The sequence below is a fragment of the Nymphalis io genome, chromosome 3, assembly GCF_905147045.1.
Source record: "Nymphalis io chromosome 3, ilAglIoxx1.1, whole genome shotgun sequence".
In the NCBI taxonomy this organism is placed as follows: domain Eukaryota; kingdom Metazoa; phylum Arthropoda; class Insecta; order Lepidoptera; family Nymphalidae; genus Nymphalis; species Nymphalis io.
The window spans coordinates 5,043,193-5,068,164 of NC_065890.1; the positions used below are offsets into that span (position 1 = coordinate 5,043,193).

Genomic DNA, 24,972 nt, shown 5'->3' on the forward strand with positions numbered 1-24,972 from the left:
ATGGTATGGTCGATGATATCGATGCCCTACGGATTGCGTAGAGCGTAATTTCCAATCGATGAGTTACAAGCTTTGTAGTGAAGAAACAACACGCCTAATGACTATTTACCACGACGTTTTTCTTTAATCGCTTCACGCACTTTCAAAATTAAATTTGAATGGTGTGCAGTAAACATCTATCCATGGTAAACGTGTATCATCTTATGAAAAAGATTACTTCACTAATCCCAAAATACTAAGGTCATAAGAGGATAGACATTTCTTAGACATGCTTTGTTTCTCTAATCTAGTCTCGAAATCGAAATAGTGGATCCACATTTACGCCCTCTTACTTTGAGTTTTTGCATTAGTGCGTGATCTATTGATTTATTATTTATATATTAAAATTCATCGATGATAATTCTTACCTGTATAAAATTTTATTTATAATATAATAAGTTTAAAATCAATTTAAGTCAAAAAATCTCACATATCCCGTAAGTATGTAAGAATTATAGCACTATAGTAATAAAGCAGAAGGTTCAGTGTGTGCCCGTGTTGTAAATACGTTCTGTAGATACATTATTGCAAAAAATGAATTTCTAAATGTAAATATTTTCTTTTTTTTCTTTTCCAATTAAATATATTTATTTTTTCAAAGTTTTGTGTGCCTCTCTGGCACACAAAACTTGTCCAAAGCGTGGATATTTCCGTACAGAAGACGACGTTATTGATATTACTGAATAATTAATTGGTAGATACATATGTAAGTATGTCCCGTGGTGGTTTATGATTACATGTACGTTTGTGGTTGTCTTGAAACTAATATAAATATGATAATAATGACGCAGACAATGCCTTCTCTCATCTGTATTTGTCATGGTTTTACTACCTGCAATAAACCTAGTAACCATCACGTATATACGTAATTTAAATATACATGCGCCTTTTGCTTTTAAAATGCTTATTAATTTTACTGTGTTATTAGTCCAGGTTAATTGTAGGCGCAAAATTATAATAAGAAGTTTTAAAATATTGAACGTTAGTCAAATAGAAACATGAACGACAATGTTTTTTTAATTGATTATATAAAAAAATACATTATAATAAACACACACATACCCCAGTTTTATAAGATGTATGATGGCAAAAATAGTTAAATTTATCCTTTTTTAAGTGAAAAGTCAATTTTGAAAAGTAATATTATGACATAAAAATAATATTTTAACATTTTATGAAACATTGTATAGGTATTTGTTCTATCTACAAAAATGTGTTATAAGTCAACCTATATATAATGTCTTATTTATTTAATACCTTTTTTATTACACGTACAGTTAAGAATTTGAATTTATGTGTATTGAATGTAATAATAAATATCATATAAATTCAATAATATCAAAAAATAAATAAACTTCAATAAATTATCTCGTTTTAATAAAATCATTTTTTTAATTGTTAAATAAAAGTGTTTATAATCCCGCGATTACTAGGTATCTACTGAGAATACTTTTCAATTAGTCAAAATATGCTGCTGTTCGCGCGGAAATTAATAAAGCTGTCAATTACTAATCGGCAACTATCTACAATAATATTCTATTCAACCCTCGTTTTCTTTTGTTTTGATATTTTATGACAATTTTAAGTTTACTACTATTAGGGTATTTAAAAAAAGTCTTACTTAGCAAAAAATACATTAGACGTATTAATAGTTTAAAATGAATATAGAAATAACGAGTTTTACAAATCCTTTCTCATTTTTTTGTGTTATTGAAGATTTTCGTGAACATTATTTTAAACTTGAAAATGATTCTGAAGTGAATAAATTTTCAGTTAATAAAAATATAATTACAGAGGCAAACCATGGTCAAGTAAGTTAATACACCAATTTAAATATTTCTAACGTGAAGAAAAGTAACTCAATTCTAATAATTTTCAGTATGTTGCTGTTATGTGGAAAGATAAGTGGACTCGTGGTGTTGTTTCGATGGAAAAACAGTTTTTGATATGGTTGATAGACTATGGAATATTTTTGCGTCCAAATGAAAAAACTTTTTTTATAGATCTTCCATTAGAGTACAGAAAATTACCAACGAAAGTATTTGAAGCGAGTATACATGGCGTCGTTCCAATTGATAAAGTAATTAATTATCAAGTATTAAGCTAGTGTTTTTTTTCCATATCTTTAACTTGCACTTTTTTATATTATAATGAAAATCTATGCTATTATTATTTTCATTAATCTATTCCTATTTTTCTAGATGTTGACATATGACTGCCAAATTAAGAATAAAACAAGTACATCTTGGACACAAGGTTGCATAGAAAAATCTCAGCAACTTATAAAAAATGCATTGAGAATTTATTTTCTGCCAATAGCTCTTTTAACAACGTTGCATAATTATGTGGTAATTGAAATAAAATTAAATAATTAAATCTTCTCATATTATATTTTCATATATTTTCTTATATTTCATACAGGTCATTGGAGATTTATTTCTTGAAATACCAGAAAAAGGAGTTGTCAATATAATAGATGAATTGGAAACTTGGCCAGTATTTCTAGAAAAAAATCAGGAAACTTACATTACAGGTAAATAAAGTACTTAAGTTGAAGTTTTTTTTAAATATTTTATTATACATGCCTATTTTTTTGTTATAGATTTCACAAAACTATACGTAAGCCGCAGACATCACCGTGCTTGCTTGTTGAAGCCAGAAATACCTGGGTTTAATCCTCCAGAAATAACAACACAATTAAATTTGAAAGAATATCAAGAGATTTTAAAAACAGTTCGAAATTTGGAAACTCTATTTGAAGATGGCAATACTGATCTTGCATCTTCTTCAGGACAGTGTAAGGACAAAAATGCATATAAAATATCTCCATCTGACATAGAAAAATATTCTAACAGTTATGTGACTATACATGGTCGTGAATATAATGTTTTGAGTATTTTAATGAATAAAGCCAGAGATTTGAGTATATGTGAGCGCTACAAAGATTATGATCTTAAATGTGTTGGCAGAGGATTCTCATACAGGCAATCGAATATTTCACCTTAACATTTTATTAAATTTTTATTCAACATTCTTATATCTATATATTATATAGGAGATTTTTGGTGGTAGGGGTTTGTGCAAGTCTGATTTGGTAGGTGCCACCCACTCATCACATATTCTACCACTTAACAGCAATACTTAGTATTGTTGTATTCCGGTTGGAAGGGTAAGAGAATCGGTGTAACTACAGGCTCAAGGGACATAATATCTTAGGTCTCGAGGTTGGTGTTGCATTGTTGATGTAAGACACGGTTATTATTTCTTACGGCGCCAACGTCTATGAGGGTGGCGACCGCTTTTCATCAGATGGCGCATCTGCCCTTTCGCCTACCTACATCATAAAGAAAGAGTTAAGAAGTACCTTAACTAATTACTTTTCAGTAATTAAACCAGAGTTTTTTTTTGTTATTAACTGATTTATTAATAAATATTAAGTTTGATGTAAATTTACTATAATAATAGTATACAGTTTATTTTTCAGTATATATTTTTTTTGTGAAAGAAAACAAATAAAACAAATATGATAAGTTTTTGATTTTATTTTATATACAAATAGAAATTCTTCCCTTACATAAAATAAACTTAGTTAAACTTATTTAGACTTATGCTATTCTGTACAAAAATTTTGTACGACGGAAAGGCAGTGCGTGCATATGCGAAGAGATCGCTACACGTTTAGAATATGGCAAGTCCTAATAAAATGAGAGATGTGCATGATTAAAATACGGTGCTATTTATATTATTGACGTTAGTCTGTTATTTGTTGTAAGGCTAAAGCTACCTTCACACTTGCGCATTTAATACAAAGGTGTAAATGGAGCTTTAGGTAAATTGCGCGTCGAATTACACAATTATGTTAATTGAAGTGATTTCAAAATAAGCTTGATATTTTTAAATCACAGACGGATCTTAGGGTTGGTGCTTGCGACGTAATTAAGGAGTTCTTCCGAGTCCTCGCAGACCACAGGTTTCTCGTGATAGCAAGCGACGTCGTGCCACGCGATACCGTCATTATAAACGTTGTTAAGGACGCTGAGACAGGATTCTGAGGTTCCGTTGATGTCGAACTCTGCGTTGTCAGGTTGACGTTGCTTCTTGTGTCCGGTTTGCGACCATGGGTTGTAGCCCCAACCGTTGGGAATCTATTAAAAATACGAAATGAAAATATTTGTACATAATTCAGGTTTTGAAACATCAAAATACTATAGAGGTTTGAAAATTCAGTAAAAATAGCTTTCAAACTTAGATAAGTAACTGATTCTTTTTCTACCTTCTAAAAAGTTTTTAGACCGGATGAAATGAGAAATTAATAATAATAATTAGTATAGTGACATGTGGAAAGAAATAATAACGTGAGAGATAGAAGATTTGTTGAAACTATACATTCAATTAATTTAAAAACTGTTTTACTTGTTCAGACTTTATAGTAGATCTAGTTTTAACAAACACCTAAGTAATGTGTTTTCTAATTTTTTACAAACCTGGTTGGTAGGCGACATCTTTTCGCGATTGGCAGACCAGAACCATCCGAAGACGTTCTTAGGCTCGAGATCTTTACGCGACTCACATCCCTTGAAGTCGCAAAGACGGCCAGAGGTCCATATGTACGGAACATCGTCTGGAATTAATAAAAACTTGATATAAAGCACTAAAATTAATTTGCGGGAAAATTGTAATTTTAAATTTTGTCTATGGATAACCGTTTATATTTCGTTCGTTCGTTATAATAATATCTTCAGTACGCTTTTTTACAAACACTGTCATACTTGCAATGTTAATTCTTGCAACAATTATTATTATGATATTATAAAATAACATGAAGCATTATATTTTAAAAATATAAGACATGTGACATAAATATTTAAAAACCTAATTTTGCATGCAAAAAATGTATCATAAGTTTGTAGAAAAGGTAAGTATAAATATTTTTATACGTATTTTTATCTAATATTGTGTTAAAGACTTACTTTGTTGAATAAGCTTGAAAATTAGATTATTTTCTTCTTGAGTTTCCATTGAAACAAGGTCCATGCAATACTCGCGGCAGATATTGCGTCCGTCTAACCAGTCTACTTTCCTGTTAGCGAGCTCGGGAACGTGTCCGCTGTAGAAGTAATTGTGACCACGGTAGAAGAATTCCTTAGGCCCTGAAAACGGAGATTCATTTATTTCTATTTGATATTGTAGATAGTTTCGTATAACCCTTTATTAATACCAATTGGCATTAAAAAGTTATTAAGACAAGGTTATTGGGTATAACAATTTTGACCACAGGTAAATGCCGCCGATTGTCTATGTTGTAGCATAGACAATCGGCTATCTAAATTTATAATATACAATAATACAAATAAAATTATTTACTAGTTTTATTTACAAAACTGTTGTCTTAATGAAAGATGAACCTCGAGCTACGGGTCATTTATTGAACGATAACTTGTATCATGGTCATGACATTGATGACATCTAATTGAATTAAATAAACGATACAAATTTAACCCGGAATTTTGTCGTAAAGGCGTATGAAACACGTTTTTACATAACCCTGCGACGGCGACCTTTTCGTATTGTGCAACAAGAGTGGTCACCTAACGTGTAGTTATAAAAGAGTAAACGCTACCTGGAAATAAAAACCTGCAGACAATAAATTAGTTAAAAAAAAAACAAAATAAAATACACCAAGTGCACAGACATTTATGTCGATGGATATTTGTGTAATATAATAAAAATTTATGATTTATTAATATTCTACATTTAAAAAATGTTTGCAACGCCATAATATAGATCAAAACTATATTTATATATTCAAGTTTTTAGGTCTCTAAAAGTTATATTGTCATTGTAAACATTGTTATTACAATGTATTTAAGTCTAATAAAATAAGTTAACTATCAAAAGCGTTACAGTAGATGTTTGACATTGTTTATTTAACGACCTAGTCGAACAGATGCGTCTGTCACGCGGTTCCATCTAGGCCAAGGAACATGCATAAGTACTCTTCTACATTTTTTAGCTACATGATTATTTGACAATAATTGCCTAATTTGCATAACGTATAATAACAGTTATATATATAATAAACTAATACAAAAATACTTTTAACACATAATTTATTATGCTACAATTATTTTTTAAAATATCTACGGGTTAAAATACTCAAGACACTAGCATGAATATGATATGTTTTTTACTGTATTCTTTCACACACTTGTCACGTTAAAGTTATTACAAGCAAGATAAAGAAGAAGTAAGGTATGTATATTACAAATTTTTTTGCAATGGTGTACCTATGTAAGTTGAATGTGCTAAGATTCGCACGACGGACAATTATTATACTGAATGAGGCCTTGTGCTGACAGACAAACAGATGTGTGATTGTCTGAGATAGAACACACAGCACAATAGAAACTTAGCGAGTAGAACATCACATTAATCTTCCACGAATAATCGCTAACGATTTAACATATTCAAATTGTAAAATATTCAACAGGTTTCGTCGGGAGCTTAATGTGGATATTCAGTATTATTCTCGGCTTCTAATGTTAATAAAATAATATAAGTTCAATTTATATATAATATTTAATATATAACGCCATTTTATTGTTGCGCCGAAATAAAATTATACAATACTATCAAAGTTTTATAAATAAGTCAAGACGGGTAAAAAACGATCCTTCTAAACTGAAGATCGCGGGTTCAAACTTGGACAAACACAGTGAAAATTTCATGTGTGGGATGAAGTTACGCTGTATGTTTATTTTCTACCAATTCGCAATGGATGCTTTTGCCCAGAATAAGGATATTATGGGGTAATTTTTATAAATACTAAACCAATAAATTATAATTTAAATATATTGTAACTATTTCACGTAAGGTTAAGTTTATTCAATAATTAAAAAAAACTTGGTATATCCGTATAATCAGATTTTATGAGATTTTTAATAACTTACGACTTTAAAAGATAAGACTAAAGCAATAAAACGATTAATAATATCGATGCTTTTAATTCCAATGGCAGTTATATTCTATAACATACTATGATTATTGCTGCAGCGAATTTAAGTATTTTTTTACAATAGGTTTATAGAATCGAAAGGTTAGAATCCGATGAAGGTTGTATTGCAACATCCTTGATTTTGTGATTTTATTTTACTAGCGTACGATCTAATCAATGTGAGAATTTATTTTTATAAAGCACACTTTACCAATAATGAAATGTCATGGTTCATATTTATATATCTTAAATTTACCTTAATTTCATTTGATAGTGATTTAAAATATTAGTTTAAGTTTCATCATAGGTAAAACCTTGGGATTAATTTTAAAATTAAAGTTTGAATTCGAGATGTTGTTAGTGGCTTTATCTATTTCAAAATTTATATTCAAATGGACTATATATATATATATATATATATATATATATATATATATATATATATATATATGTAAAGATTTTTAAATCTACACCTTGCCTTACCAATGTCTAGTATCATAAAACACCGTAACATTATTTTATTACTATAATTAGAAAGTAGATACATACATAGTAGTACATAGTAGGTACATAAAAGTGAAAAAATATTATAAATAACACTGGCGAGAGAAACAGCTTTTAAAATATTGCTCATAGTAAAATTAATATTTGTAAAAATGTGTCATAATCTACGATTGTAGCTTTTTTTTATGAGCTGACTATAAAAAAGGAGGAGGTAATTAATTCATACGTGTACGTACGTTTCTTGATATCTTCTCCGATTGAAAACCTATTTACAAGTTTTTTTAATGTCATTTTTTAATGGACCTCCGGCAGAATCCCATTTCAATTAGAAGAAAAAAAACCTATCCCTAAAAGTTAAATAAGGGTAGAAAACAAATACGGTAGCATGCGAAAGCGATCCCGTGGCGCTCCTCGTTAAGACGGAAAGGGTACCGCTGGTTTTTTAGTGGGTATTCCGATGTTCGGGGCGCACTCAACGCCTTGGACACCACCACCCACCACCCACATACCCGTTTCGCGTACGTGTAACGCGTAACGCGTTTTTCCAGCGATAAAAAGGGTAAAAAACAAGTGTTCTTTCACTTGTAGTGTTTACGAGTATATTATTCGTTATAAAAGTTGGAAAAACAATTTTGGATCCAGTCAAGTATTTCTTTTGATTTCAAAGTTTGTTGATTTTAAATGGTAATTGGTCACATTTTCCTATCGATAGTTGCATATACTTCTCGCAGAAGTTTAAAAAAAATATTAGATACTATTACAATGCGAGGCTTTCGACTACAAACCATAGAATCTAAAATGTTATGTTGCCTGTGCCTGTAAATTACACGGTTTCATTTTCCGATAACACCTTCACACAGCAATACAAAGTATCGCTATATCGAAAGAATAACTGATGAATAGCTAACAAGTCGGACTGTGCACAAAGTCAATCCACCGGTAATGGTTTTGTTGTTTTTTTATTTTTATTTAAAAATGTATTATTACGAAAATTTAATTACAGATTTTTAAACACGTCGATCTTTTACCTCTATACCTTTAAAAAGCAGCTTTCATAACCTAATAATTATCTTTCATTACATCCTTGATGTCTTAAAAATGTACAATGTACTGTCTCTTCTTTTATTGATATTTATAAATTCTTCATCTTTAGTAAGTTAAAATATATACTATCCAATAAATTTTGCTAAATTATAAAGATAAAATATCATTTATTTCAAAGGCTTTTCTTACAACACTACATATTATAAAACAAAGTCCGTCTGCCGCGTCTATCTGTCTGAAAGCGATGAACCCAAAAACTACTAAACTATTTTTCATACGGTTTTCATCAATGGTGCTTGATTGAGTGAGTGATCCATTAGGAATGTTAAGGTGTACGATATCGAATAAAATTATGCGGACTGCTCCCAGCATGACTGGCGTGCGCCGCGTAAACAAATAGTGCTATGTTATAATACGATATAAATGTATTATACCGACCCTTATTATACCCGTACGAAACCGGGATAGGTAGTTACTTTATGTAATAAAAGGAATAGGTAAAATAAATACTTTAAATTAAACAGTTTAAACATAAAATTGTAATCAGATTTTAAGATTTAGCTTAAATTCCGTCTTTAATGTAGACAAGTGCTATTATATTTATTTCTCCATCATTTCCAATTGTTACTATCATTTGTGGTGAGCCAGACATTTTACACGCGGAAATAAAACTACGTATTTATATAAATTGCTTGAAATATGAATAAGTAATTCTTTAGACGAAAAGTTACTTTGACTTTCAAATTCTAAATATGCTTTCCTACCATGACTAATTAAATGATTATATTTTTATACATATATTCCTCCAAAAAGGAGCAGCTCGATAATGTTCTATGGATTGACTTGGAATTTTATAAGCAGTTCATGAAATGGAGAGTGACAATCCTCTTTTCATTCCGCAAAAGTACACGGAAGCGATGCCGAGGGTGAAAAATAAAATATATTTTGTATAACTTTTGATGCTATCTAGTCGATACTTTTTTCATTATCTTATTTATTCATACTTGATTGTAAAACAGATATAAAACAAAAATTCTAAACCTATTAATCTTCGTTAATGTTTTTCAAGTTTTTAAATTGCGGTAAATTATTATGGTGTTACGAAACTTTTTGATCTTGGAACATGGTTCGAATAACCTTATCACATTGACTGGTTTTGTTGTTACGTGATTCATTCATTTTCACCATGTCTGTTGTGTAATGTTTCACCCAGTAAGCCGAATAGTTGGCTTAATGTACTTCCCGTTTTCAACCATTACCTTTGTAAATTCAGCAACTCGATTTTTCTTTATAGAGATCAAGTCCTCTTGACTAAGTAAAACTAGTAAAAAAAAATTGATATAGTTTCCACTATGGTTTAAGGTGTTAAAATCAATAACAAGAAAAATTAAATGCCGATGCGTTGTATTGGGTACTGGTGCTGCATAATACACACAAACACACAGACTTATAGTACAATTATATATATTTGTAAAAATGAAAGACCCTGTTTTTTTGATTTTTACATACGTATTACTTTACAGTATTATACAGACGATTGTCACATGTTTAGATATATATATATATATATATAGGGACAAAGCGTTTGTGTTAGACAAGGAAAAGCGCTTTTCTTGGGTACGTCACGTGCGTCCCACCGCCCGTGACCTTGGCAGGTCAATGAACTGAACTTTTACTTTCAATGCTAGTTATTATTTTTCAAATTGATAACAAACAAACTTTAAATGAAATAATCATTTTATTTTATCCAAAACAGAAGTCATTAATTAAAATGTCTACATGATTTATTATTGATTAACTAAAAGGTTATATATTAATATATAATAAAAACTATAATATTTTATGATATTTGAGGACAAAGCCGATTCATAGTTTAGTTTTAATATATATATATAGCGATACTATTTTTCCTCTCTGTACATCACCTGATCTTTTATGGTTACTAAATAAGAGGCCAAGCTTTAGCCAATGCCAAAAAACGAACGACTTAATGTGTTTGTGTTTAAAATAGATAAAAAAATTATGCTTATACCAAGATTTATTACTAACTTTTAATATTTGTTGTTTATGAATATTCTTTATATTTTTTTAAATATATGTATAGTCTATAAAATAGGAAGATTGTATAAGTGATATCTAATAAGTACCAGTTTTACATAAATAAATAAATGGCTTAATAAGAAACATGTAACTATCAATATTCATTTATAAAATACTTATAACTTATACACGTATTTTTAACTTAAGCTGGGGAAGTATTTTTAAATTTATTATTCAAATTTAAAACAAGCCTAATGGAAAATTAGCATAAAAGTAATGTTTGACTGGTTCATAGACCAAGTAAGTATTTCATAGAAGATTTCGATGGGTTATAACCTGTTCTTAGATTACACCTTTAGTTTTAATTTTTACTTTATTATCTCATCATATGAAAGAATATTTATGAAGACAATGTCTACGAAACAAAAGATTAAGTATCAATAGTAGTAAAAATGTTTAATAATAATTGTGCAAATAATGTTTTATGTAAATAGATTTAAATATGACTTTCTAAAAGATACTTAATTAAAAGTAATTCAATCGAATCTAAAAAGTAAACTTTATGATCCTCTTGCTGGATTATATACGTCAGGTAGGAAGTAATAAGAGTTATACCTAAAGCCCTAAGTGTTTTTACGCTATATTAGTTTTGTCACCATGTAGTTGCAATATATATGTTCTCAAGATCTTTTAGCCAGGATAATGTTCGCCTATTTCCTTAGAACATACATTTTACCACAAAAATAAATGATGCAACTGTATTGCACCGACTTTGCCAACTCTTGCATCCTGACCTAGTATTGTAATGGTTTGGCTGCGGAGGCATGTTCAAATAGCCTGATTTTAAACAAACTACTTACTATTGGCGCATTTCGAGGGCACAGGCAGTGATAGGAATCTTCCAGGTTTTTGTGCAGAGGCCAACGCCGCTAGCGCAGTTGCGCACGCCACCATTACCCACGCCTGCATCTGTAGACAAAAAAAGAAAATTAAATATAATACAAAAGTGCTATAAGTTTTCTGTGCAATCTTGCAAATTATATTGCATTGAAAACTATTAAGACTATTTACTTGTTGTCAATAAATATCAAGTAAATAGGGTTAAAATAAATAAATATAAAATACTATGAAAAGATTATTATTTTGAAATTCAAACTCAAATTTATTTAATAAATAATATGCTCAAGTCAGTTTTACATAAGTAAAGTGTTAAATGAGAATTAAATAAACAAAATATGTTTATAACGCATTACATGAATGCTTCATCGCTTATTATAATAAATCTGCATCACACGCCAAGATCGGATTACATACAACGTAACCAAGCAGAAATGTTGATAATAATTAATGTGTCACCGGATGGACTGGTCCAAGGAACGTGTTGCATAAGCAGAGGAATATTATTTTTAACGTTAAACTTTAAGATATATAGGAGCTATTTAAATACCAACGTATCGACTTAATAGATTTTTAATAGGCCGTCAGAATTTACAAGAATAATGAGCGAGAGGTAATCGAACTCACGATTGACTTTTAGAAGCTCAACATTTGTATTTAGTTACGAAATATCGCCTGAGTATTTATTCATATTAACATTATCAGAAAATTAAGCATTAAGAATTTAAAAGTATCTACAATTAAACAAAAATATATGATAGCTTACGTTCATATTTTATCAGTTTCGTTAGAGTTACGAATAAGTTTATTTTTAAAAGCTTTTTTCTTTTTCACCAAATGTGCAGTCGCATTAAGAGTTCATTCGAAATACGTATTTTATAGCTTACGAGCTTTTTGTGTTACGCCACTGCTATATTTTAAAGTTTAGTATAATATTACAAATTTAACCCGTCACTCGTCGTTTTGGTGACCAAACTAAATGTATGAATGAGTGCTTGTGGGGTAGGAAATTCGATTAAATGGATTTCTTTTAAATTTTATGTAATTACATTTTTATATAAATCAAATTAGTTTCATGGAATAAGCTAAGTGAAATAAAACAAATGTCTTAATAAAGATGCGTTATTTATTATAGTCAGAAAAGAAAATTTATTGCTTATTCTCGGGTTGTAAGATTTATAGTATCTGAGACATTATTGATTTAGTTGCATATATCAGTCCTTTGATAGGCTTCAACAAAGTGTCAGCTTATAGCTTGCGAGACATCGATCATGCGGCCCTGCAAGCCTATCGTGTGTTACACAACTCTGTCGGACGGTACGCGAAACAGCGGGCGCGCCCGAGACGACGCCTCGGCCGCCACCGGCGACAATACACATGTAAACGAAACACTTCGACCTAATTTATTAACAAGCGTAAACTGTTAACTGTGTCACAATCTGTGCGACAATGCAATCGCTAACACTGCCTTTTTGCTATATTCCTCTACACGATTATCACACAACGCTCATTACGTCGGAGTTAAACGTTAAGCAATCTATTTGTCTATTGCAAAGTTCTATCAGAATAATCAACGGATCAAATTTATGTCACTATATGCGTCGATGAGTAAAAACTCGTTGATTTTATATACACACGTACTCGATATGCTAATATAGACTCCATGGCATCAACATAAGAATAAAAGCAGCATGTGTAAATACCCGGAAGCAGGTGGCTGTCGTTAAGTGGAATGCAGAGGAGTCGCCTAGCAAGTAAGGCCATCCTTGACACGTTTTATCGCTTTTAACTGATGTAATTGCCGTAAGAAGATAATTGCGATCCACTTCATCAATATAGAATACAACACGTCACCATAGGCGCAGTTGTGACGGCGCGTCGTGTAATATCAGGGTTAGATCTAATTAATACCATCGCCTTAGAGTCGTGATAATCTAGATTAATGGTAATATAATGTCACATTATACATCCTCACTAGTTGACATTGAAAAGTAAAGATGTACTCTCGTATGATCGCTTATCTTATTAAGTCTTGAATATTCATGGGATCTGTTTCTATGGTTACGTCATGATTGCTATGAGTAGGTATCGCTGTTCATTAAATCAAATATTTTAACGATTTTCATTTCAAGTTGATCTCAAGACTTTTATTTTTAATTTGTTATTTAATTAGCATAATGATGATGAAATAAAGTGTTATCAACCATTGAACACTAGTAACAGTAAAAGCTAAAATATATTTAACTTTTAACCTATTTCAACGAAACATCACGAATAATACGAATAATAAATAGTATAGTTCGGTTGTACATAAGTTCGTATAATTTTAAAATCAAATACACTTTGTTAAGTTAAACCTAACCACATGTCGAACATTCATCAAATATGCTGACAAATTCAATGGTATTCTGTATATTTACCAATCGTGAATTTAGTGCGAGGCTCACCACAATGCTCCACAGTTTTGCAAGCTTTCGAGGCCGGACCATCTGATTCGTTCGCGACTCACGATGCTTCGTGAGGTGCTTTATGCAGACAATCTAGTACGTCTTGTCAATTCTTGAAACGTTCTAATCATATGCCGCTACGATCTATTGTAAATAATGTTTTGTACAAAGGATTTACATTAGGTCGAAAGAATGATGTCACATGAAAAAACATTTTATTTCAGAGATTTTTCAAAGTAGCTATTACTTCCTAGGCATATAATTTTTTTTCTAATTACATATAAGTACCTATCATTGCTACCAACCATAAAAGAACAAGTTCCGCATAAAGTTACATCCGTGAATATTCTATTAAGCAGTTTGCGTATATCATTTGTATTCAACGTTTATTACAACGCGAAAACTCTTACACTTCATCGAAATTCTATTCATGAGCTAATTTTTTATTTATTTACAACATCGATGTACCATAAACAAGTGAAACTATTACTGACATATTAATAACTTGATTACAACGATATGTTAAAATCGCATAGACGTTAACGTCGTTTGATCGTTTATAAATAAAATAAATATTTTTAACGTTACCTTTTTTATACATAAAATAATTGAATTAAATATTTTATATAAAAAAAAGTATATTTGTTTATTGAAAAGTTTTTAATAAATTACACTACTCCTTATTTGATTAAACCCTGGTCTCATTTATTTATTTTAAAGTTATCCAAAGAGTAAAATAAGATAAATTTATTGTTTTTTTTTTATAATCCCAAAACTTCTTTATTTAACTACTTATATTTTATGTAATTACTTTTCGAGACAGTCAGCATACTCATAATGACTGCTATATGCCGTTGGTGCATCTGTTTTACTAAAAACATATTTCAATGTGTGGCATTTGTATTTTGGTAAATAAAAAATAAATCGATATACATATAAAGCATCCACTAATATTGTTTATATTTGACATTTATTAAGAATTCGTTAAATGATAATTCAATGTGAACTCAGAATAATATTGAAATTTATTGCCGAAACTTAAACTATATTAAGTCAAAAACATAATAATATTATTGTCATTATATTTTATTGAGTCAATTTTGTTTTCTTATAAGGCATCATTGATCTACTTTACATATGAACTTTAAAATTTGTTTTGCAACGTATGCAAATTTTACTTAAATCTTATTCTCATACAACAATATATTCCAATATACTTCAGTCGTTCGCAATTAAAACATTGAGAATAATAGTGCAAGAAATCTAAAAGATGTAGGTAAATATCCCGTTTTATTGCTTAATGGCTGAAATGGTGACAGAAGGGATGGTTCATTTTTAACTCGTGAGGAGTTTCGACTATTTGACTACAGGTGGTATTCTTGTCATTATTTCACTCGGCCATCATTAACAATTGTGATATGGATATATTAATTTAAGTCCTTCATGAAAATACTTTTTTGTAAATTAATCGTGTTATTTTACCGTAAATTATATAAATTATTCTTATACACATGATTATCTCATCCCCTAGCAATGCTGAATATTTATTATTTACCGTTAATGTTTAGTAGGTAATGTTTGCAAGGAAATCACACATGCCGTCAATGATATTTACACATTAATTAGCGGAATGATATATCTTCATGATCGCGTAGTCGAAGCCAAGTTCAATGCTGTTTATCAAGCTTACGATTTCATTAGAATATATAACGAACATCATCTTTGTTAATCTTACATTACATACTTAAGCAGTGGTGTAGCTGTTATAGGGCAAAACGGTGCGGTGCAACGTAGAAAAATAAAACCATTTATGAAAATTATTTAACATATACTAGCAATAACACTCATAATATGCGCCCGTAGATACCACCAATGCAATCAATCAATGCACCACCGCACCTTTTTCTGCCTAGCTATGCCACTGAGCTTAAGCTCCTTGCTTCCTCTGAAACTCAGAATTATGTAATATTTCCTGGTGCAATAAGTTTTGATTTTATGCGATTTTTATCGTTATATTTATATCGCGAACCCTGTAATACTATAATTTTCAGAAGACGCGGTCTCTTGTTTGATAAACTATGTAAATTGTACGTACTATTACTGAGTAAAATACATTAAATACTGGCTCAATGTTTATCTATTATTACATATAATAAAAATAGACATAATTTTTTTTAAATAATTATATCAATTTTAATTTGACAGCTAATTTCAAATAGGTATATCTTCACAGTTTGTTAGTCTCCTCTTTTTTCTCTACCAATTTTTCTTTGCAATCTAAGGGATAAAGTATGAGGGCTTATGATTAACTTTTACTATATTCCCACATAAGTTTTAACATTATTAGATATAACTAAGATTTATTATCGTAAGGCTAAATTTAAAGTAATTTCTAGTCTAAAACTTTCTAGTCAGTGTTTACATGATCGAAATTTTTTTACGTCGTAATTTCCAGATTTCGTCAAGAAAATAATAACACCTGCACTGACCAACATAATACTTATGACTACATATGAAAGTTAAAAAACATTTTGCAATTACAAGTATTATTTAAATAAGGTACCTCTTTAATGAGTTAAAGTTACGAAATAGTCTTGTTAGAAGTTTCCTAATTAAAATTGCGATAGTTTCGACTTCACATTGATGTAATGTGTGCATAATTCAACCTTCTTACTGTCGTCTACACGAACTTAACACGAAACTTATACGTTTTTTTACGTGTGAACTTACAATTAATACTAATTATTTTTTTATGAATACAATTGAACAAGTTATCAATATGGAAAAAGTTTTACTCAAAATTATACAAAGTTACTTAATCCTGTGTATCTTATATAATATCTTTAATATATTTTTAAATGATTATTTAAGCAATTTTTAAATCATTGAGATCTTAATAGATTTTACTATTGACATAAGTGAATTTTGAATTGAATTTAATCGCCAAGAAGATCACTGCTGCTAAATAGGACAATTACTAATTTAATAATGAATGCAACATTATTACAAGATTTATAAGAATAACAATTGTTTCAACATCATTTCGGTATACAATATCATGAGATTGTTTTTATCTTAGAATGTCCTACAAACCCTTTTAATATGTCGATATATAAATGTATTTTATTGAAATTGATCACATCAGAAACAGACGCTTACACGAGTCGTGTCTTGTGCAATGTTTGATCACATCATTGCAACACGTGCCATATCATGATTGACCAAATTACTATAATATATCTCCTAGGTTTAATAATGACTTATATATACGCAACTATTTAACTGGTTTTAAATGTAAAATTATTATATTTGACGATTTGCGACACTTGATATTCGATCTTTGTAGAAGACATCAACGAGCTCTTCAAGTTCAACTTTATTAACAACTTTCAATGACAAAAACTATTCAAATATTTTATGAACAAATATTCTTGTTAATACATGAATTTAAATGATTAAGAAAGTATTAGGCTTTACTTTCTTAGAAAGTTTAAAGTTTTTTTTTCGTTGTCATATTCTCCTTTACAACCGATTTTAAAAAAGCAGATGGCTAAATAATTGGCGCTTTTGCTTTTTATTATATATTTACCGATTACTCGAAAACGACTGAACCATTTTGGATTATTTAAGCTTTAATCTTATAAAACTAAATTTGCAAAAAAACTTAACATTATTATTTAATGGCTTGGCACCGACTTTAGACGGTTTGTATAACGTAAAACCTTTTAATAAAAACTCGAATTGTGATGTATTTTCTTTTATTTCTAAGTCGGATAATATAAATTTTCTCTCTTGAAATTTTCTCTTTTCTTTGTCTTATTAATTCTAGTTAGTCATAAAAAATATACAGCGATTTATACAAAATATTTTAACTCAATTTTTAATCATTTATAAACGAAATTAATGACTTGAAAAATAATGTAAAAACTTTTAAAACAAAATCACAATCAAATTAAATTGAAATTACATGGCAGATATTTATACTGTCTAATCACAAACTCACTTATGACTTCATTAATTTTATTAAATTAAGTTTTAATATTGAGTTTAATTTCATCGGATTTAATAATTTCACGCATATTACTCCATACCACTATTGTTCTACCAGGGAACCATCCGGCGATTTAACAATAAAAAATAATATGCGCTAAGTTATTATATTCAGCTTATAGTAGCCTTGAACCGTTGCGCAACTTGCCATTTGTCCCACAACCACCACGAACACGCGACCTCAGAATAGAGTAATTATATTAGAAATGGCATCTAGCACAATGTTGAAATAAATATAAATTTTCATTTTATTCTCATGTTCTATTTGAGTTTCAATATATTGTGTCAGTTATTATTTTTTTATCACCTTTGAACTGAGAAATATTATAAAGTAATCTTTAGTATTTTTAGTTACGCATGGACGTTATTTTCGTTTGTTTAAATACATTCTTGTTAAAATATCGAATCCCTAACCTTAGTTCAACTCTGTAGTATGATTAACAAACGATTTGCAAACAAAGGGCTTGATGTAGATAGCATCGGATCGTAAGTATTTACATATTTGTTAATGGTGTCATAAGTCTGCAATTATTTTATAACTATACGTCGATATCGCAATGGTTTACAGACCGCCTAACGATGTAAAATGAGGTTCAATTGAGCTATTCTATTCCCCACTCCTAACTCAAGCTGTACGCTTAACCAGAGAGGGTAAGTAGGAATATTATTAATTCCTTAAAAACGAGCATTATTATTATTTTTTGAAAAACTTAGAGTGGATATAAAACAGACAAAAAAAAGCAAAATTAACGAGTTCGTATATTAAATTCGTTTTTGATTTTATAATCTTTTATTTAATAACAAAAACTTAGCACTAGATAGAATAGTTCGTGTTAATTCTGCAAGCCTTACTCAATTCGGCCTTAGTTGCAGGAGTCCATAATCAGTAGCTCTATCGTATTGCTGCCGTGAGACTTAAATTCTTACTACAATGTCTTCTGAAGGTGCCGACAAAAGACATGTTCTCACAAATAAAAAAATCCATTGAGGTTGTGATGTTGACGTGAGTTTGTAGACAAGACTAACAGTGTACTACGAAAATAAATATTCATTAACAAATAGACTATATTTTTTTTGCATTAACAAGTTACAATTTCGTGATCTAGTCTAAAAAATATTTCGTTTTCCTTTTTTCCATTTTCTTAAGTGTTTAAATATCATCTTATTAAATATAATGTTAAAACCCTGTAAATTTCGCACAGCTTGGCTAAGGTCTCTCTCCTTTTGAGGCGAAGATTCTGGAGTATATTCCACCACACTGTTCAAAAATGTACCAAACTATCATCTGATACAAGCACCGCTTTCTTCCACCGATGTTTTGTTCCGAAATAAATTAATTATAAATACAAATTAAGCATATGATAATCTTGTAGTGCTTTCCCGCAATTTACAGTTAAGATTCACGCGTACAAACCAGTGGGCCTAGGTGTAGGTAAATTATTTGTTTCAAATTTGATTTGTTTGTAAATATGTTTTACAAATAAATCAAATTATAAATAATAATTTTCATTTTCGAATGACACAGACAAATAACGTAACATGGTCGATGAGTCAAAAGAGACTATTGCACGCAAAACGCCTGTCAGACTTCATAATAGCCTGCGCTACACATCTGACATATAAATTAGTTTTAATTTCAGAGCTTTTACTTCAAATATATACATTAATATTATCTGTTCGTAGGTGAAAGTATTGTTACGGTTTTTTTTTCACCATTTACTTAGTTCTTAAATAAGTTGGAAAAAATCGGTTTAAATAAATAAAATAATACAAATAAAAATGGTGGGTATATATTATTTCCTTCCAATAAATATGAATTCGTCTTCCTTGAAAAGTATCATAATGAAGATATTTTAACTCGACATGTTTAATTTACGTAACACTAAATAAATGTGAGCTCGACACAGATTTGGCCGGTTTTTTGGACGATAGGGTTTTCCATGTACACGTTAGCAACGTTACTCTTTTAAAGTTAACATTTAAAGCAACAAAAACAATATTAACTTAACATAATTCCGAATACCGATTATTTAAGAATGGGTTATTGTCAATAATTATAAAATTTGTATATGGCTGTTCTTTACGCTAAAATATCCCAAGAACTGGACATCCCAAGAACTGGACAAATTATATTAAAATTTGTCATGCAAGTTGATTACATTGTGAAATATGACAGAAGGTACCTTTTAAAATAACAATAAAATATGCCATCAATGCTAGTATAGAATAAAAATTGCTATTGGTATTTGGAACGATTAATATCAACACATTTTAAAATACAGTTCGAATTTTAAATTTTGATGACTTCATTCAAGAAAGACCACGAGTGAACACTATAACGGGCATGCTCTATTTAACGTATCCCGTTTTAAGATATTTCATACGATGCTACAGCAAAATTAAACACAGATTTTTATTATTTTTAAATTGTAACCTAACCTAACACTAAACTAAACTCAAACTCAAATATTGTAAGAATGTATTACGAAATTAATAAAATATTATAATTAATTCAAGAACAAGAAATATAATAAATCTTTGTGAGATATCATTTATTTTATATGTTGTCATTTTTACAGATATAAATCATTATAATTACTATTATTGCCAAATATATTATTCATATCCATTAAGTTATAAGAAGCAACGTACATAAATACAATAGAAAATACTTCTTATTATAATAATATAATACAATGCAAATAAAAAACTAAAATAAAAATTTCATAAATAATAGAAATATATTTATTTATTTTGTATACAATTTAGGTAATATTTAATTATTTCTGAATTTAATTATACAGTCATTCAGGTGACATTATGAACATATAATTCAAAAAAATGTTTCGTGTTTCTTTATTCAAGAAGCTACTTTTTACAGGATTTTTAATATACTGATTTTAACCTTACTGACCACCGAAATTTAGGTACTAAATGAACTAATGACTCTTTCTCGAATTAAATATATAACCAACTGTAATACATTTAAATTTATATGTTCTGTATGGAAATCAACGAATTATGACTTGACGCTTTTACGCTTTTATTATTATCTTTATATTCTGGTATTGTGTAATAAGCCTTATCTATTAATATTATTAAACATCAAAGTTTATCTGCGGAATTTAAACGTTGCCTACATATTAATAAATTTAAATTTATAGCTTACCTTATAAGAACTAGTGTACTATGAGGAGTAGAAAACTTATTATTTAACATACGATACGTTAAATAGTAAATTTAGTTTAGTTTTATTTACCCCTACTTTTTTAAATTTAGTATATATTCAGAATCGTTGACTCTGATGGTACAATTTATATTAGTTTCGGAGTCAGAGATCCACCAATAATGCTGCTAATGTTAATAAAAACCCTAGAGTTAGATAATACTGCAAAAAAATTATGTACATGTATCTTTTGTGTGTGTAAATAAATTATTATTATTATTATTATATTTAAAAAAGGGGTATATATACAAAATCGCATAGTCTAGCGATTTTCTCTCCTATATTGTCGTAATCTAATATAATATAACTCATAAAATATATAATATATAAACATGATTATAGTATATGTAAAACTATAATTATGTAAAAGTCTATCGGCTTACAATTTTATGGATCCTATAAAAATATATACTAGTATTAGGAATAATAGTTACCGCCTTCCAACGCCTACAATAGCAAATAACAAATATATAAAAACCTGAATATTGTATAAAACCTGATAAATAACTTTATAATGTTAAACTTTAAGAATTTCGATACCGATTAGAATCTGTACCTATTGCTCGTCCAATTCATTATATTCACTCATTAAATTCTGATGAAACTTGTTTATGATTGTTGATTAAAATAATTCAAAAGCTACGATTTATAAAGAAAAAAAATCGAATTTGCGTATTGAGAATGGATTTTGTTATTATTATTAATTAAATTTTAATCTACAATTAATTTTAACCGAAAACAAGATTTTATGTTTGATGTGTATATTTTTTTAGTTTCGTTTTAACAATTACTTGATTACTAGTTATTTTGTAAACACAACTGTGTTTAATTTTATAAAACAGAAATATGATATAGGTCTATGAAGTCATTATGATGTCATAATACGTAGACTTGGTTTGCATGAAATTATGATTTGATTGCTATTAGATTTGCAAATATAAAAATTGTTTGACGTAAGTATATCTCACCTCCGTATGATTAGTTTTAGAAATTTGGAGCAATTTAGCTTTTGAGTTGTAAGCAAATAATATTTATTCAGTATGTTATGGACTTGTCGTCTGATGTTTAAATTTAGTTTATTTTTGGACGCACATTAATAGAAAGGAAAAAGTATGATTCATATCTTATGTTTAAAAAGTAAATGTTATTCTAGGCTTATAGTATAGGCGGTGTGACACGACCATTTCTCTAAAAGTCTACTTAGAACAGGTTTTATCCAACACTTATCTTAAACATTCGGTTGTATATTTTGTCACAGAATATTAATTTGAAAGTCGACATCTTTACCGGTGGGGCGACCTTCACAATGCTATGTTATGAAACTTTTGACTTTGATCCACTAATTAGGCATACAATAAACAAACTAACAAATAATTATCTATTTTATTTTATTCAAAAATGTTATATTATTAAATGTTTTACTATTTGGAGATTAATAAAATTCAGGAGTCAAATTATATATTGTTCGATTTTAAGAACTACCGGTAAGAGATGAAATCATACTGAACGCGTTTTCACTATTATTTATTTATTTCAAATGATTGACAATTATAAAACATTACATATAGTAAAACTATTTCTTTTTTATTGTTTAGTTTAAAAATAATAACACACTAACAAAAAGAATATAATAATTTTGTTTATATTTTTGGTTTATCAATTTTTGTCAAGTTAAATTGGCAAACAACATATAAAATAAAACATTATCGACAATAATTAAATTAAAAAATTAGATGCATTATAATCTAATCTAATAAAGCATTTTTATACCCACATATAAATAAGAATATATTATTTGTAATGATAATAATAATATATTTATTTATAGATTCATAATAACTTTTTATTGTTTATTTTTAAGACTAGTTGGTTCGGCAGAAAAGGGTACACGATAACCTGAACATCGTGTTGCAACTGCAGCTTGACACACATACGACTTTGTACAATCCTTGTTTGTCAAAATTGAAAATAAAAGGACGCAACTGGAAGAGTGGCCAATTTTATTGTCAATCTTTGTGTCAAGCTGTCTGTATAATAGCAGCAATCTTTGCGTGAACTTTGAAGCAACTTTTCTTAATGACGTAGCGGTCGTTATTTAATTATTATTAAGTTTTTTAAGGTTATTACTATTTTTAATACTAAAGATTCAATATGTTTCGTATAACGTATTAATTTATATGTACTGTATAAATGAATATAGCTAAAGCACCTCGATGTGTATATATATTTTTTATTTTTATAATTTCAATTAAACAGTTAGCTATACAAAAAGACTGTTAATCCCGAATCATCCCTCCGACTACCCTTTATTAAATGTGACTTACCTTATTCGATGATAAATATACGGCGGGAAAAATTCACAAAGACACTGTTGTAATAGCGCGCGGCTGCTTTGGACGAAGTCTTTTATAGTCAACGTAGCGGGGATGAGGCGCCCGCGCATGGTGGGACAGCTTCACGCGCTATTCTTCGCCAATGTAACTTGACCTCTGAAAATCCTGGTGGTAAGAGCCTTTGTCTGTTTTTGGCTATAGTTATACAAAAATAGTAAATCATAACGTTTCTATATATTTTTATCAGTGTTATATTAAAATATAATATCTCAACATTTTATTCGTTAATTTATGAATAAACATGTTCATTTGATAAAATGAATGGGTCGTAAAAATAAAAAAAACACAAATCTATATTTTTTGGTTTCTCTACGAAAAAGTCTTGCTAAAAATAATAGAAATGTAAATAATTCATACTACTTATATTTTTTAATCTGTTTTTTTTTTATTATTGTTGAAATGTGTAATAGTAATTTGAATATACTCGGTCTCAACGTTAATGCATCATTAATATTTTGAGATGCCTATGATGTGTTTTTTGAGTGCATCATTTGTAATTGCAATTCACCGGCAATGCATTGTGAAGAAACTTTAGCACATGTATTATATATGTTAAGCAAAGGAAGTAGCATACTATAATGTATTATGCTGCCGACAACGATTTTTTGTAACAGAAGACTCATCATTCAGTAGAAAATTCATCGTAGAAAAAAATATTATATATATTTTAAATAAATTAAATGCAATTAATATGTCCTAATTTATTGCATATGCTATAAATGACTGTCAAGAAACTCAGAAAAAAGTTAAGGTTCCCTAAAGTTTCATTCAGAATTAAATTTTAGGAAATTAAATATGTTACCTTATTATAAAGGGTTAATAATACTTATGTGATCCCAGAAAACGATTAGAAATGTTTAGATTAAAAGACACATTGAAAATGAAAAGATCGCCTCTAGGCTATTAAAATAAAAAAAATATATTTACTGTTAACAAACATTAGAAAAAAAAGAATAATCATACTCAGTTTATACGCCAGTTTTTCTTAAGTCTAAAGTAGTTCTTTCCAAACTGAATTAAGATTTTAAATTTGATTTAAGTAGACTATTAACTTTCGCGCCTCAGAAAGTATGTGAAGCAGTCGTTTGTCTTTTTATTGTACATAACACGCAGAATAGTTATATACAAAAAATCTTAATGCTATTTTAAATCATACGTTCACAAAGACGGGGTTATCCCAAAAATGGACCTGCCAGTCAACCAGTAGGATTCAGTCGTAGCAGTAGTCTTGGTATTGCGCGTGACGTCTCTCCGGTTGTGTCGACCTACAAGAGTGAGAGAATAGAGAGTGCACTTGTGTTTGCGTACACACTTCAGCATAATAACTCATCAACACTT

The 24,972-nt window shown here is 29.1% G+C and overlaps 2 protein-coding genes across 2 annotated transcripts; one reads left to right on the forward strand and one right to left on the reverse strand.

Annotated features, from left to right (window-relative positions):
* Nucleotides 1-1,671: 1,671 nt before the first annotated feature.
* Nucleotides 1,672-3,569, forward strand: LOC126781381 (uncharacterized). The gene is made up of 5 exons (XM_050506339.1): nucleotides 1,672-1,850; nucleotides 1,919-2,119; nucleotides 2,241-2,387; nucleotides 2,461-2,572; nucleotides 2,642-3,569. Exons 1-5 carry the CDS (start codon nucleotides 1,698-1,700, stop codon nucleotides 3,043-3,045), a joined length of 1,017 nt encoding a protein of 338 aa, XP_050362296.1. The 5' UTR covers nucleotides 1,672-1,697; the 3' UTR covers nucleotides 3,046-3,569.
* On the reverse strand, nucleotides 3,570-23,666 carry LOC126781391 (uncharacterized). The gene is made up of 5 exons (XM_050506352.1): nucleotides 23,566-23,666; nucleotides 11,482-11,590; nucleotides 5,010-5,189; nucleotides 4,524-4,660; nucleotides 3,570-4,184 (listed from the first exon to the last, which is right to left on the reverse strand). The coding sequence occupies exons 2-5, from the start codon at nucleotides 11,588-11,590 to the stop codon at nucleotides 3,939-3,941; spliced, it is 672 nt and encodes a 223-aa protein (XP_050362309.1). The 5' UTR covers nucleotides 23,566-23,666; the 3' UTR covers nucleotides 3,570-3,938.
* Between the last annotated feature and the right edge of the window lie 1,306 nt (nucleotides 23,667-24,972).